At 35.6% G+C, this 17494-nt stretch overlaps 1 protein-coding gene across 4 annotated transcripts in view; it reads right to left on the reverse strand.

Annotated features, from left to right (window-relative positions):
* Positions 1 to 17494, reverse strand: part of SSBP2 (single-stranded DNA binding protein 2) — a 427469-nt gene that overhangs the window by 63190 nt on the left and 346785 nt on the right. For 3 of the 4 annotated variants that reach the window (XM_006889864.1, XM_006889861.1, XM_006889862.1), the window contains 2 exons: positions 9676 to 9743; positions 2809 to 2857 (listed from right to left, as the gene is read on the reverse strand). In XM_006889864.1, the coding sequence (XP_006889926.1) occupies positions 2809 to 2857; positions 9676 to 9743 (117 nt within the window). Of the gene's footprint in view, positions 1 to 2808; positions 2858 to 9675; positions 9768 to 17494 lie in introns of all 4 variants that reach the window. The other variant, XM_006889863.1, reaches the window with a different exon arrangement.

The following is a 17494-nucleotide window of genomic DNA, read 5'->3' on the forward strand; positions in this document are numbered from 1 at the left end:
CTAGCCTAATCTGTGTGTTTCTTGGATTCTGAAATACAGTATATTCTTTTATTCAGTATGCTTCATTCTGTGAAGTCCTGAAGAAATGGAGGAACTAAATTCTGGTAGCCTAGTGGGTAAGGAGCTGTGCTGCCAAACCAAAGACACATGGTTCAAATCTACTAGCTGCTCCATTGGAGAAAGATGGGTAATCTCCTTACAGCCTATAAAACTTGCTGCAGGGCCAGCTCTTCGTTGTTTCTGATTCAATGGCAAGTTTGAGTTTCTGATGCTCTAGTGGCCTAGTCTGTAGGGAGGTGTGCTTCCAATCCAAGAGTGGCACTTCTCTGGTGTTTTGAGTGCACTAATGGTTCTGCCAAGGGTTACCAGGAAATCAAGAGAAGAACCGCACTAGGGAAGCCTGCAGTCAGGAACCTCTCCAGAGTGCTAAAGAGCAATGATATCAGTCTAGACTAAGGTAAGCCTGATCCAGGACATGGTCTTGCAATTATTTTCTAACACCAGAGAGCTGGACAATGACTAAGGATGACAGAAGAATTGATGCCTTTGAGTTGTGGTGTGGGAGAAGAGTACTGCACATACGATGGACTGCTAAGAGAACAAAAAGCTTTGTCTTGGAGAGGGTGAAACCAAGTTCCCCTTAGGAGGCTAGGATTTTGAAGCTCCGTCTCACATATTTTGGACATGTGGCCAGGAGGGACCAACCCCAGGAGAAGGGTAACAAGTTTGGAAGTGCAGGAGACGAAGGCCCTGGATGAGATGCATTGATAGAATAACCAAGGTAACAGGGTAGGTGTGTCACAGTCAGTGAGAATGGCTCAGGATAGGGCAGGGAGGGTTCAGAGCTATTGTACCACAGAGCTGTTATGAGTCGTGGGAGACTTGATGGCACATATCAACAACAACAGCAATGGCTCTATGGATTTTAAAAAAAAGGCAATCTCCTGTATAATTCATACCCTCCCAAAGCCTCTTGGTGGGTCAGCTATGAGTTGGATGCAACTCAATGGCATTGAGCTTTTTTTAGTTAAAAACCAAAACACGCCAGAATGCACTGCTCACAGGGTACTTACGAGCTTTGTGTCTAAAACTCTTTGCTTGGGTACTAGAGCCTGAGGTACAATGCCTCATCCTCAACCTCGACTCTGTTCATATGCCCAAGTGCACTATTGGAGATGTCATTTCTGGATCAGTGACCGTATAGTAGTGGGTGTATGTGCACTGAACTCCATCTTCCAGCAAAGAGTAATTGAGGGAGAAATGTCTTAACTCACAGTGAGAAAAGAGAGAAAGGTCTTCATGTACCTAGTGGGAAAACTCATGTAGGTAAGATGAGTCTCAGTCTAGAGCTTTTAATTCAGTTTTGGGGTTTTTTTTTTGCTTTTTTTAATTGCAGATAATCTTTCCAAATTCTGGAAACAGAAGATTGTCAAGTTTTTCATTACCAAAAAGAAGGAAGGAGAGAGTTCCCATGCTCTTAATTAAATAGTAAGTTGAAAGAAGTATATCCTGAATTGCCAGCAAGTACTATTTTAAAGTGAATTTTTGAATGAACTGGATAAAGCAAGAAAAGAAATGTAAATTTTTCAAAAGCACACAAGCAAAGGAGTTTTGAAGAAGGTATTCACAGTAAAACATATAATCTGGTAAAATCGTATCTTAGACTTGTTGAAACAGTGTGCTTTACTGAAAGCACAAATAAAAGCAATGTTTTAATTCCGTCCACTCCAAACTATTTCAACAGCTGTATCAACAGATATTTAAAATAAAAAGTCAAGTAAATAACAATGTAGTTTTCTCAAAAAAGGTGACAATTACCCTCTACTTAATTGAGAAGAAAGAGACTCCTGCCTTAGAACAGTAAAAGCAATGGATTTAGGATGATTCTACGATATTTCACATGCCTCCCTTGTAACATTTCTAAAGTCTAACTTCTATATGAATCAGTTTTATTATACTTAACATAAAGGCCACTGTTAGCCATAGAAGGTGGTTTTGTGCCTGTTTGCTAAAGGAATCCCTTCTGGGATGATGGCTATAGTCTGCTTACATAGCTTGTAGGCCATCTTGCAGGCCCCCACTGACTTCTATGTCCTAGGCACCTTCGTGTAGTGCATAGCCTCACCAAATTACACACTGGCATTCTCTTATGTACTAAGCAAGTCAATAAAGAGAAAAAGACTATTATTAATTTTAAAACTGATAGCTTAATCTTAAACTTGCATGTATCTTTATGTGACATAATCACGAAAAAAAAAAATATCTGAGCAGTCAAACTACTGCCAAACCACTCGCACTCTTATGTAAAGAAAGTTCTCAGAATAGTGGCCACATAAATAGGCTGGCAACTTAGCTCACAGACACAAGGCAAATGCTGTGCACACACTTCTGGGGCAGTGAGAGAGCAAGCCTAGGTGTGACTAGTATGGCAAATGCAACCAGAGTAATGTGGTGTCTGCATCTGTCATGATTATATGCTATTATAGAAGATTAGGTCATTTATAGACTAAATACAGATCCCTATTTTCCTACTAGTGCATAGTTAAGAAACAATATTTTGTTCTTTACTTTTAAGTTTGTTAATCTACATACACATGCATAGAATGCAACCCTATGTCAAACCTTTAAGTGAAATAAAAGACATATTTCTAAGAACCACATGTATGTTTTTCTAACACTACACAAACTTCTTTTTTAATAATTACCTTTAAAGAAGTATTAATACCTATCACAACTTTCAAAGGAAGTGTTTTTTATTATTAATGCTAATAATATAAATTGCAAAACTGTCAAACGATATATACTCACTGAATTGGCATTTGTCGGGTTTGGCCAAGGTCTGCCACCACCTGGACCCCTAAAAGACAGCACACAAAAATAATTTTTAACTAATGCTTTGAATGCAAAGCTGTAAGCAGTAGTAAATCACAGAATATTAATATTTCTAATTAAATTTTCATGAAGTCCTAGTTTCAGAATTGACATGATTTTTAGATTTTTAATTTCTTAAATCAATTTTTCCAGTTAGCTTTCTTTCAAAATTAAATTACTTTTAGTAGTCTCATTCATAAGTTTGGTTATTATAAAAACTACAAGGTGGTGATTACAATGAAAGCATTTATTATTATATAGACACAAACTATAATTTTGTAACCTCAATATAAATGTCTTTGTGTCTGATTTAAAATGAAATTATCTATAAAATTATATATATTTAACATAGAATTTCTGAATACAGATTTTATCATAAATAAATGCACATGCAAAGGACATAAAAAGTTGCCTCTTTTTCAAAAGTTACTTCTATACTTAAAGCCTATCCTACATGCTACTTTTTATATGTACATATTGTCTTCTTAAAGAGAGCTATGTTGGCCTAGTAGACAGAAAGTTATGCTACCAAGCCCAAGGTGGGTCATTTTAATCTGTGGCCCTCAGGCCAGTTTCAAATTGTTTTCCTGTCAAACATTCTTCTAGGTGGTGTAGCACTGGTCTGTGCATTGCTGTACAGAGGTAACTTGTGGTTGCTGTGATGCTAAACACTGTGACAATGATGGGTCAAACGTGGTAATGGGTACCCATGGTGGACAGTGTTTGGTAGAGCTCTCCGATTAAAACAAGCCTGGAAGCAGGAGTGGCATCCACTTCCAAAATGGCTTGCCTCCAGAAACTCTATTAACAGTGCTCAGGTCTTTCATTCATAGGGTCGCTATGAGTCATCTACGACTTGATGGTACCTAACAACAACAACAACAACAACATACTGTCTTCTAGTGACACTGATGAGTTAATGCCTGTAATATGAAGAAATCATATTTCTTATTTTTGTAGTTTAAGGTCAAGACAGTGGCAAGTGTAAAATCTCAGAAAAAAAAGTATTTTTATCTACTTTTAGGAAGTTCTGTATTCCATAATTTACACAAATGTATTTTTAAATAAAACGAATTCCCAATTAAATAAAAACATTAGTTGTGCATAAGCTTTGGGAAAACATTTGAACACACACCTCCTGATGACAAGGAGCCTGTAAACTGGATTTTTTTTGGAGTCACTGGGGTTACTAAGTATTATACTTTGGCTAATCACTCATTCTAGAGACCTTACCCAAAGCTTTAAATATTATATGAAAAGTTATCCAACTCAATTCTTAGAAATTTCTGCCTGAAAATTTATAACTATTTCTTTTTTTTGGTGGGTTTCCTGAGAGGTGATAGATTGCAATGAAAAACAAAAGTCCTGTCCTTAGGCTCCACCATGGATTATCAAGTATCATTTTCTCCAATTGGGCTTGAGGACTATATACAGAAGATTTTTCAGAGATGACATGGTGAAAAGTATCATAAAGGAAAAAGGTGAGTCTGTCTGAAAACTGCTTCCTCTCCAAGGCTGATGTTAGAAAGGTAACGTTACATGCTCGAGCCAATGCACTCATGAGCAGAGACTAAAGTAAATGTAATGTATGTACTGGTCACATAAAACATTTAGAGAGCAAGACCCAACTATACCATTTGTTTGATGATGACTGAAACACAACAGAATATAAAGAATATTTGGGAAATATTTAACTTCAGATAACAAAAAACATGCTACATACAAAGCCAAAGTTTACACTGAACTATGTAGATAATGATTTCATAATTTTTAAATAGAACGTCTAAACAAGGACTGTATGAATAACATCTCTTCAAATAATAATTTCCATCCATTCTGATTATTTGAAAATAATACTCTATGTACTTTACAGTAAGTAGAATTATAATAATAGTATAATTATTAATTTTAACTGATAGATAAATTTGCAATATTACCAACATGTTTAAAACACATTTTAAATTTTACAAAGAGCACTGAAAGAAGTGCAAATTCAGAACCATCGTTCATAGGATCACTATGAGTTATTGTTGACCTGACAGTACATAAGAACAATTCTATTTGAACAACTATTCAAGCTCAATAATCCCCACTTCTTTTGAGGACAATCAATGTTAACAGAAAAGTATTCTTAATTTTGAATAAAATTTATTTATAGGTATGCTGTGAAGTAAAATCAAGTTAGCCCATTTAGACATAAAGAGAAAGTCAAATTCAAAGGAAGGCTGTATTTCTGATTGGGTAGGAGGCTCTAGTGCCTACTGGTTAGGAGCTGACCTGGTTCAAATCCAGCAACTGCTCCATGAGAGAAAGATGGACAACTCTCTCCTGTGCAATTTGCTGCCTCTGAAAACCCAGTGATGGGTTAGCTATGGATTGAGACAGCTCGACAATATTAACAACAACAACAACATACATGTATACTGAAAACAAAGCCAACAATGAACACAAAATGGAAGTTTGAGAAATTAATGAAATTTTTCTTGCAATTCAGTAATTTTATTTCAAAATAATAGATATACAAGTTTTATCATTTTGTAAGATATGATACAGAGCAAGACGATCTTTTGAAATGTTTTAAAAATTCTTAGTTTCTATGAAACAGTAAGGTAGCAAAGTTGAATTAGAAATATTTTAATGCTGAATTCTAACTAAATTTAATATAGAAAATCACTCTTCATGTTTCTGTTACAAAAGAACCTTTAATGCATTGATGATGTTGTTATGTGCCACAGAGTTGCCTGAGACTCACGGTGACCCTAAGTCCCACAGTTCTGAACTCTGCTCTCTCTCGAGCCAGTCTCATGTTCCTGACACATCCACCTTCACTATCCCAGTTCCTGTGTCAATCCATCTCATCTGGGGTCTTCCTCTCTTCCGGTGTCCCTCCAGCTTTCTAAGCCTGGTGTCCTTTTTCAGGGACTGGCCCCACTTGGCCATATGCTCTAAGTATATGAGATATAGCTTCAAAATCCTGTTTTCAAGGAATAGCTTGTTTTCACCTTCTCAAGGATAAAATCTGTTTGTTCTCTTGATAGTCCATGGTATGTTCAACGCTCTACTCCAGCACCACAACTGGAGGCATCGATTCTTGTCATCTTTGGTTATTGCCCAACTCTGCATACCAAGTAATTGCAAAGACTATGGCCTGAATCAGGCATAACTTAGTCTCCAGATTGACACTGATGCTCTTCAGCTCTTTTGAGAGGTCTCTGACAACAGCCTTACCCAGAACAAGTCATCTTTTGATTTCTTGGCTTACATTGTGGTAATGTTTTCTAAATTCTACTTTACATGATCTAAGTTCATATAGCTCTATTAATAATGCTAATATTCATTAACTGTTCATGATACTTTATTAATAATGAGAACATTAGTATTATTAATAAAGGAATAGTAATATAGCAATAGTAAGATAGAAAAAAAAATCCACCTGTGCCCTATGTATGTCAAACACCATAACTGGCTACCCATTCTGGGGGGTGGTGCTCCCAGTTTGATTCAGGTTTGGAAACAGGAGAAGCATCCACTCCCCAAACCACAGGCCTCTGGAAACTTTATGAAGGCCCTTGTATTTAAATGTCGACTGGGGTAGAGGGCCTATTGCCTACTGCTATTCTTATTTTATTTTGGAGGAACGATCTTCTTAATTGTACAGTACTCATCTTTCACTTTGCTGTACTATGGTAATCTGGGTTTGCTGTGAAGCTGAACCTTGTGCCACTGGGGGGTCAAATGCCATAACAGTTTCCCATGGTGGACAGTGTTTGGTTGAGCTCCCAGTTTTAAGACAGGTTTGGAAGCAGGCAAGGCATCCACTTCCTATACCACATGCCTCTGGAAACTCTATGAAACTGGAGAAATGATGACAGTTATAGGAAGGCTTCAGGCCTTTTGTTCATAAGATTGTTATGAGTCGTCCTTGGTGGAATGAACAATAGTAATTTACTGATATTAAGCTTTTAACGTAAGCAGAGAAAAGATGAAAGTTACCAAAATTTTACTTGGATCTACAATTGACACCTATGGAAAACAGCAGTTAAGAAATGTAATGAAGTATTGCATTGGGGAAATATATTATTGAAGACTTCTGCAAAGTGCTCAAGAGCAGGGATGTCTGTTTAAAGACCAATGTGCACCTGACCCAGGCAACAGTGTTTTCAATTGCTTCATATGTACATGCAAACTGCACTACGAAAAACAAGACCGAAGAAGAACTGATGCCTTTAAATTGTGGTGACATAGAAGACCATGGACTGCCAAAAAAGAAAAACAACAAATTTGGCTTGGAAAAAGTGTAGAGTGCTTCTTAGATGCAAAGATGGGACAACTTTCTTTCACGCACTTTGGGAATGTTATCTGGAGGATCAGTTCCTGGAGAAAGGTAACAAGCTTGGACAAGTGGAGGGTCAGCGAAGAAAAGTAAAACCCTCAGTAAGACGGACTGATGCAGTGACTGCGGTGGTGGACAGTGGTGAGGATGGTGCTGGCCTGGTTGGCTTTCCATCTGCTGTACAAGGGGTCACTGTTCATCAGAGCCAACCCAACGGCACTTAACAAAAAATGTATTTAAAGATATGTTATAGAAACTTTAAAAGTATCTTATTCTATAGAATGTACTCTGTGGGAATGTGAGGATTAGACAAAAACAAGGATTTACTTTGAAGGAAGCCAATGCATTTTAGCAGCAAAGCTATCAAAATTGTGTTGCATGTGGTTTTTGCTGCATTAAAGTAATAAAGTTTCCAATTAAAATGCAGTGTTTAATCACTTTAGTGACCATGGGTAGGTATTACTTGTTATTGATACTTTCATAATAAAAAAGAAAAGTTATAAGCGAACGAAAAATGATCAAGAGAGGATTCCCCAGTAGATCCTCTGTGACCTAAAATACACAAATATCTTAACCTATTAAAGTGAAGACCCAGCTTAAGCTAACACCATCCTAATACTTCTTCTTTACATGTTTAAGCTGCACAATGATGACACATAACAAATAATACAATCTAAATATATGCCAGGAAGGAAGCACAAGTCATTATAAATATTTCTTTACATGCTAAGACTTATTTTGTCTTAAAGGTGAGTAAATTATGAACTGAAGTTTGATAAGGCCTCCTCTACTGAGTGCAATGCAGATAATATGGTGTCTCTTCAAATTCACTAATGCTTTTATGTGATGACCATCAGTGCAAAGGGAATTTTTTTTCTGGTTGTACCTTTTACTGTGCAGAATGTTTCCTGCTATCTGGTTTGTATAGGTAAATATTTATACTTCCATTGACATTGGATAAATAAAAAAAATTATAGAAACCTAAAAATGTGAAAGATCCAAATAAAAAGGTCATGGATAATAAAAATTTAAGTCTGTGTGGGAGTTTTAATATGTAAATAATAAAATATTATGTAATGGAAAATGTAATGATATCTGAGTACACTTGAGAAACTCAAGTGCCAACAAAAATAACATTAAAATTATCAACTATATTTCAGTCTCCTTCATCTAAGAACTTAAGTGTACCTCAGTGAATATGCCTGAGTATGCATGAGAATAGAACCAAACAATTTTAACCATCAATTTGAGTCTCCCAATGGTTGTACGGAAAATGCTGTTTTATTCTTCCTCTGGCAAGAATCAGGTGAAAGTTGGTTAGTCAGCTAATCACGATGTAGAGTGGTGTACAGGATATTAGATACATTCTTAATATTTAGCAGCATTTATAGGTTGACATCATATGCACGAGAGCTCTGGTGGCTCAGTGGCAAGAAGTGTGTTGCCAACTCAAAGATAAGTGGTTCGAATAAATGAGCTGCTCCTTGGGAGAAAGATGGGCAATTTCTTCCCGTGCTCTTTGATAGCCTCCAAAAAACCCAACGGGGGGGTCAGTTCTGACTTGATAGCACAAAACAACACACAATACTAAAACATTATTATTATCTGTTGAATTTTAAACTAAAAACCTTAGGTGGGTAAATTTTATACATAGCCCCTCATTCTACAAGTAAAAACTTTGAGCTTTTGACATAAGCATAAAATACTACTCACTTTCCCCGCCTTTCCCTAGTAACTGTTATAAAACACTTAAGTCTTGGAGTGATTTAAGGAAAGTAAGATTTAACATCTATCCATTTCTACTTTAAAAGTAAAAAGATGTGAGAGGAAAATCTGCATGTTTTTCCTAATTTTGTTACTTTGCTTTTGGGTGGTATTATCTATTAACACCTTTTCTATTTTAGGCATAAGTGCCTCCAGGAAGTCACAATTATCTCTCTCTCCAAATGATGTTAAAAGTATTAAATTATCCATCAATTTAACTCAAGTTCACTGCAACAAGGGAATGTCCATCTTTCTCCCATGAAGTCACAGGTGGATTTGAACTTCTGCAGACTTGAAACCTTTAGATAAGCAGCACAGTACACCAGGTACTAGGCCACCAAGGCTCCCTATCTGCAGTGAAGCGATAATTTTGTTGTCAGTATCCATATCCTAACTATGTACTTGTTTATAAGATTTCATTTCTGTGATGACACAGCAAAATATGAATTTTTTTAAAAACCACCAAAATAGGTTAAAAGTTGGCATTCATGGCACCTGAAAATGAAAGGAAAAAGTCTTTAGTGGTTTCAAGAGAAGGAATGAAAACACCAAGGCTATACTGTGAAAATGAAGGAAACAAACTAGTGTTTAGTTTGGTTTTAAATTACAGCGATCTAGGCATTCAAACTGCTTTACAAATGAGTGCTGGTTTAACAGACAGAAAATGCAATGTTTTACTGAACAGGATAATATAGCATTTTGCTTACATGTTCATTCCAGGCATTCCGGGGCCACCTAAAGCATTCAGTGGGGGTCTCATTGCACCTCCATAGTTCTGTAATGATAACCAAGGGTCAGACTACCACAAAACAAAAAAACAAAACCAAAGAGGAGGGGGGAAAGAAAGGAGAGCAGGTTAATAATCTCCCTACACAACTCCTGATTGGATAAGGCCTGTGAAATTCATTCTCTGAAGGTTCCGGCTATTATTTTAACAATTAGTTCTGGTTTGTGTCTTTTCAAAACTATGTGAGTATGTAAGACTACTGAATATGTTTAATTTTTGAAGTACAGCTGCACTTACGATATTAAACAAATACTTATTAATTTCCTATTGTCTGGATAGTAAACATTTTCTAAGAAGATATTTATAAATTACAAATTTCTTTTAAAAGAAAGATTTATGTGGTTGAAATTACAGGAGCTTTAAAAATCACAGAATCAGTGAACCTAACATACGTAAATATAAATCCCTGTAAACAAAATAATATATACAACATAGAACTCCAGCAAGATAACACCAAAATATATGAAAATTAAAGTATACTCAAAATATTTTTGAAGGATGGCTTCTGTTAATATTTATTATGCACAAAGGGAAAAAACATTATAATACTTTTAGCATTCCTATATTAGTTAAATTTTCCATAAAGTCCAACAGATTAATTTTAACATCAACATATTAATATATTTTGATACTTTCACTCATTTTATGTTTGCCTAACACGTCTATCGCTCCAAACTTTTTGATTATTGTCTTTCAGTTGCCTTTGCTGGCAGCATTTATTTTGTCAACTCTTTCCTCTATTTGCAATTAATTGCCAAGTTTCTTTAATAAAAAAGTTCTTTATCGATAATCTTATTTTCTACTACATGTTTAAAAGCTATCTGTATGTTAGGATCAACTAAATGGCATGTAACAACTACATACATTAGGAATCTCAAATATTTTACATTTTTTAAATATATTTTTTATTTTATATTGGTTTACATGCAAAAGTTGTACACATTGTGCTTCGTTTGTATACACTGTCTTTCATGTATTCCTCCATTCACACCTGCTAGCATGACATCTCTTCTATGCTCCTGCAGCTAACTCACAGTTCATGTATTTCCTTCTGGATATCATCTCACATTCACTATAACTAAAGCTCAGTATTATCCTCGCTGAAGTGTTTTGGTGACATCACCTTCCACAGAAAGGTTCAGGCTAAGCAGTGCTGGGAGGTTTCTGACGTTTTTTCATTTTCCTTCAATTTTTATATCCAATACATCACTGAAGTTTATTGATTCTTCCCCACTAATAGCTTTTGAAATAGTCTTCTTCTTTCTATTGCTTATCTTTGTCACTTACTTTAGTCTTAATTTGTCTCACGAAGTGCAGTCTTTTCCTTTCAATATATACTCCATACTGCCTCCTGAGCTAGCTTCTGAAAGCTAAGTTCTATCCATGCCACTTTAAAGCCATAACGGCCCAAACTGCCTATGAACTAAAACTTCCCATTAAGCATACTCTAAACTCCTCATAATGACTTTATGAAGCTATTAACATATCAGTCTCAGACTCTTTTTCCTGCCTTTATTTCCTATAATTTTTACTTGCTGCCTCTGCTTTGAACCACACCCTTCAGACAACAGCAGTTCTCGTGTTCAGAAACAACCAATATACTATTATATTCATGTTGACTCATCTATCTTGACTGTCTATTAGTAAGTGCTATGATGATAAGAAAATAATCAATGAAATAAATTCTGTTAAATCAAGAGAAAGGTTCACTTACTAAATATAATTATCAAGGTGCTGGCCATTCTCATGATTTATTTTTACTTTGAGAATACCTTATTTAAACATGTTGATTTTGTGTTCCATGGTATAGCAAAATGGTGTCTACATACACACTGCTTAAAGGACTAGCTATTCCTTTAACCTCTAGATCCATCTGGGTGATGGCAGTGGTAGTACTAGCAAGCGGCCTTTCACAAAAAGTTGAACACTGGGAACAAAATCTAAATAGCATAACATAATGGAAAGTATAACAGAAATTACAAAAATATAATAGAAATGCTTTACATAGAAAAAAATCTCCTCTCCTTATTAGAGTCTTTGTTTTATTTTACCACAGAAATCATCAAATTCCATGCTAGCCATGGACAACAATGACAGACACTGTTGGTTTGGATCTCTACCGCCTTTGTCTTGATTCCTCTGTACTTCCTCCAGGTAAGTAATCTTGGACCACATATTCTCTTATTCCTTATTTTCTTGTGAAATGTAACAGTCTCTTCCTTATAATACTATGGGATGATAAAATTAAATCATACAAAGAATCTATCATTGTGCTTGGTGCATTGAATGTATGGTGCTAGATGTTCAAATATGCCACATGCTATTTCTTACTGTCATAAACGAGGATTAATTTTAAATGAATCCTCATCTCAGTAGCTTTCCATGAGCCTCCAATTCCAGAATAGCTTACTTGCTCATCTAGTTAATTCAAAAGAGAGAATGTTTGTTTCTATTCAAGACTTTAGTCTACTATAAATATTTTTTATGTTTCTGTATCTCCTGTGAAGCAACGTACACGGTGAATGCAAGGACTCATCTACAAATGATCAGTTTTTAGGTATAGTATCTCGCTCATAGAGAGCTTGATGGAAATTAAACTAAGTTAGGAACTTCAAATCCTATAACTTGAAATAAAACTCACCACCTCTGGGTCAATTATGACTCATAATGACCCCTATGTGACAGAGTAAGACTGCCCAAAGGGTTTCTAATGCAGTAGTCTTCACAGAAATAGACTGCACGTCTCTCTCCTGCGGAGCTCCTGGTGGGTTCAGACTGCCAACCCTCTGGTTAGCATCTGAGTGCTTCCACCATTGCATCTCCGGCGCTCCTTAACCTCATAAACTTAAAAAATATTTTAATGTTGTGATTCAATTGGAAAAAAAACCCCAAACCAAAACAAATCAGGAAGATAAGAAAGAGTAACAACCAGATTACCAAGTAGTAAAAACAAAGGTAGAGTGAGAGCACTAATTTAGAATTACTGAATTTTAAAGCTGATGGTAACTATACAATTCCATCTGGTCTAATCTCTTTCCCCATGGAATGTTCCCGACAAAACGGCTGTTCAGAATCTGCTTAGCAAGTTTGTTAAAAAGTTTCCTTTTCCATGACTGGGCAGTTTAATTCCTAGAAAGTTCTTTTGCTCTATATCTCCACTTAGATTAGAAAATAAGTCTCTTCCCATGAGCGCCTATCACATATTTCAATCTCTTCACTTCTCCCCAAGTATTTAAATTGGAAATAATGCTATGTTCCTACTTGTATATACTATTTATTCTTCAGATTTTGGAGGACTTAGAATTAGTTGTATAGTGTTGGTGCATTTTTCTGTTACTCAAATGGAACTCACTGAACTTGAGAACCATCTAGATGGTTCATAAAAGCAGTGAGAAACATTGCTTAAAATATAATGCTATGGAAGGGGATTTTCTTGATAAAAAAGAACTTTGTTTTTATATTGAAAGGATACTGGCATCAATTTTTAAATTATGCACTATCACTGCACATAGATCTAACAGACTTAAGGGCTAGAAAATATGTCAAGATTCAGGGCACCTTTTTCTTGCTTACCCATATAATAAATATTAATATATGTTCACTGTGTTCTTTGTTTTTTTACGCTATGTTCTAAGTGTGCACTGTCTGTGACTCAGAAATAAACATAAAACAAAGCCAAAACCAAAATGTTACACACATTTTTTTTGTTGTTCTAGGAATTCAGTTGTTCCAAGAGATAAACTATTGTTGTCCTTCACTACATTGATCTTAAGTTCAGAGAATGAAAGAAGCAATATCTATGCTAAAAAGATGTGCATTTTGTTTGTGCATAAAGCTAGAAACAATATTCCAAGGACTTTTTCTACAATTCAACTACCATAAGGCAGATGGATTTTACTCTTGGGTAGCATCTGTATGATTAAATATCTGTTATTAGAGTTGTTTTTCCATTATCTTTCAGAAAGAGCTAACCTTTATCACAAAGCTCACCATTTATAATGGATATATTTTATATGTCAGATATTATTAAATAAATCTCATAAGAATCCCCCATTTAAAATTATTTTGCTTGACTTTTTTCCTACTGCATCATTCCTATCAATACGCATCTTGCTTTAATTTTACTACATGCTATGCATACATATCTTATTCCTTTACAGTTTGTATATTGTGATTTTTAAAAGTTCTTGCAGGTTGTTTTGGTTTTCCAGTTAAACTCATACTAAATTATATGGCTAACCCTCACCACACTCCAAAAAACCTCAAGCTCAAACTCACTGCCATAAAGTAAATACTGACTCATAATTGACTCTACATTGGATTTTCAGAGACTGTAGATCTCAGGTGACAAGATTTCCCATCCTTCTCTTGCAGTACAGCTGGTAGATTTGAACTGCTTGCCTTTTGGATGGCAGTGCAATTCCTTACCCACTATGCTACTAGGGTTCCTAGCTAATCCAAGAGGGAAAACAAAACTATTCTTTTTTTTTTTTTGTCTTGGGGGGGGAATTTATGTTTGCATAATATATTAATTATTAAACTCACTAATAAGTGATAATTCACCCAAAATATACAGCTAGATATTTAGGATATAAAGTACACATAGCAGTATGTATTTTATTTCTGCATTTTCAAATGCTATGTATTCCTATAGTACTGGTATAAAAACTGGTTATCTTAAAATATCACTGATTTTAAAATCAGGTTGGAGTTTTCAATTTGCTTTGTTAATACTGCTCTAGGCAAGAGCTACCTAAAGGAGAGTAGCTGAAAAAGAATTGAAAGAATAGTAGCCAAGCTAGGTATTACATTTCAAATTATATTTAAAATTTATCTAATAAACAAGGTATTTTAGAAAAGAAACTTCTAAATTCTTGTTGACTTGATCTTATCAGACAATGAAGGTATATTCATTCAGAGAGATACTCCATAGATCTAATAAATGCTGTTAAAATAGTTAATAAGTCAATATGGAAAATGATATAAATACCCAACTAGGATGCTTATAAAATCTCTTTTAGAAAAGAATTTTGTCTAACTTTGGAGATGCATACAAAGAGTGGGTTTGGTTTTGTTTTCCCCATGTCATCTCTTCTAAAATTTGGCATATGAATCTCTTGTTTTAGTATGTTGTTGTGTACCACAGAATCAGAACTGACCCACAGCTGACCCTCCAGCGAGTTTTCAGAGGCAGTTAGTTGCACTGGAGGAGACTGCCCATCTTTCTCCCACTGGAGCAGCTGGTGGCCTTGAACTGTGTGCCTTTGGGACTGCAGCGCAGCTTCTTGTGACTAGGCCACCAGAGCATGGTTAACATATATTGCTGAAAGTTGGTTAGAAATGTCTAGGCCTAAATCACATCTGGATATTAATATTCTGACTGCTTGGGGGAGGGGTGCACAACGTAGATACATGATAAAAGTTTTTATAATTACCAGAGGACCATTTAGTTCATTTAATATTTTTGTTTTAATTATTTACAGAAATTTGGCATTTGCTATGTCTTTGATTGGACCATATGAACTGGCTAGTTTTAATGACACAAAATAGTAAAATTTATTTTACATAGTTCAATTTAATGTGTAAATTTTAGTTCATTGGTTCTGAAAATATTAGAATGCGAGTGATTTAAAATAATTAAATCTTTATACTATTTTAAATACTAAAAATAAAAATACTGATGATGAGTATAAAACTCTACTAAAATATATGATATTATTTCTGCATAATGTAACATGACAAAAGAAGTCCCTTAAATGTAACATTCAAAATGAACTTATAATATTTATATAGAAAATGATACAGGTTTTATAAAGAGAAAACCTTAAAATGCTATACTGGGAGGAAAAAGAATAAGTAAATGAATTCATTCCTGTTAATTAGCTTTAAGGTGGTGATGGTTGTTGTTTTGTGCCATCGAGTTGGAAGTGACTCATAGCTGATCGTCCAGTGGGTTTTCAGAGGCAGTAATTGCAAAGGAAGTGATTAATCATCCTTCCCAGGCAAAGTATTATAATGGGCTATGTAGAGAGCCATAATTGGAGAATAAAAAGGGAAGATCTTCCTCGACATTTCTCAGTCTGGAAAAACTGAAAAACAAATTCAAGTTTGGAGTTGCAATACCAAGAGTTGCTATGGGCAAAATCTTGAGTGATCCAGGAAGCATCAAAAGAAGATGGAGGGAATAAACAGAATCACAGTAACAAAAGAACTGGCAAATGCTGAAATACTTCAGGAGCTACCATATGCTCAAGAGCCAACAGTAATGAAGGAAGAAGCTCAAGTTGCACTAAAGACATTGGAAAAAAATAAGGCCCAGGAATAGGTGGAATACCAGTTGAAAAGTTTCAACTAACACATGCAACCTGGACATGCTCACCAGTCTATGCCAGGGAATTTGGAGGACAGCTGCCTAGCCAAGTGACTGGAAGAGATTAAAATTTTTTCTTATTCTCAAGGAAGCTGATTCAACAGAATGTGGAAATTGTTGAACAATATCATTACTATCACATGCAAACAAAATATTGCTGAAGATCATTCAAAAATGGCTAAAACAGTACAAAGACAGAGAACTGCCAGCAGTTCAAGCCAGATTTAGGAGAGGTCATGGCACCAGGGGTGTGTCACTGCTGATGTCAGAAGGATCCTAGCTGAAAGCAAAAAATATCAGAAGAATGTTTGTGTTTTATTGACTATGCAAATGCATTCGACTGTGTGGATCCTAACAAGTTATGGCTATCACTGAGAAGAATGGGAATCACAGAGCACTTAATTGTGCTCATGTAAAACCTATACCTAAACCAAGAGGCTGCTACAAGGGAACATTACATGGTTTAAAATGAAGAAAAGTGTGAATCAGGGCTGTATCCTCTCTCCATACCTACTCAGTCTGTATATTGAGCAAATTATTCAAGAAAGTGGTCTCTAGGGAAAAAAAAAGGTGACATCAGGATTGGAAGAAGAGTCATTAATAACCTGAATTATACAGATGAAAAAACCCTGCTTGCCAAAAGTGCACTTGAAGATCAAAGAATACAGTCTTTAATATGGATTGGCTCTCAACATCAAGAGAACAAAAAATCTCACCACTAGACCAACAGGAAACATCCTGATGGATAGAGAAAAGATTGAAATTATCAATGACTTAATCTTACTTGGATCCATAATTAGCACATCTGGTACTAACAGTCAGGAGTTTAGGAGATGTATTGTACTGTGAAAACCTGCAGACTGGAACTTCTCCAGATTATTGACAAGTAATGATATCAGTTTGAGCACTGACATGTGCCTGATTCAGTGCTTGTTATTCATTTGAGAGCTGGACAATGAATAAGGATGGCGGAAGAATTGATACTTTTGAGCTGCGATGTTGGAGAAGAGCACTGAATAGCCCACAGACCACCACCAAACAAACAAACAAACAAAAAACCAAACAAACCAAAAAACCCAAACAGATAAGTATGCAAGGAGGTAGTCAGAGTGCTCCTTGGAGGCAGAGATGATAGATACAATTTTGCCTCACATACTTTGGGCACATTGCTAAGAGAGATTATTCTTTGCAGAGGAACATCATTCTTGAAAAGGTGGTGGGTCAGTGAAGGAGAGGAAGACCCCAACTAGAGGGACTGACACAGTAACTGTAGCAAGAGGCTCAAACAGAGATTGTGAGGATGGCATAGGATACGACAGGGTTCAGAGCAGTTTACAGAAGGTTGCTATAGTCATACTTGACTTGATGG

The sequence above is a fragment of the Elephantulus edwardii genome, unplaced genomic scaffold, assembly GCF_000299155.1.
Source record: "Elephantulus edwardii isolate Elephantulus edwardi_28Jun2011 unplaced genomic scaffold, EleEdw1.0 scaffold00082, whole genome shotgun sequence".
Classification (NCBI taxonomy): Eukaryota; Metazoa; Chordata; class Mammalia; order Macroscelidea; family Macroscelididae; genus Elephantulus; species Elephantulus edwardii.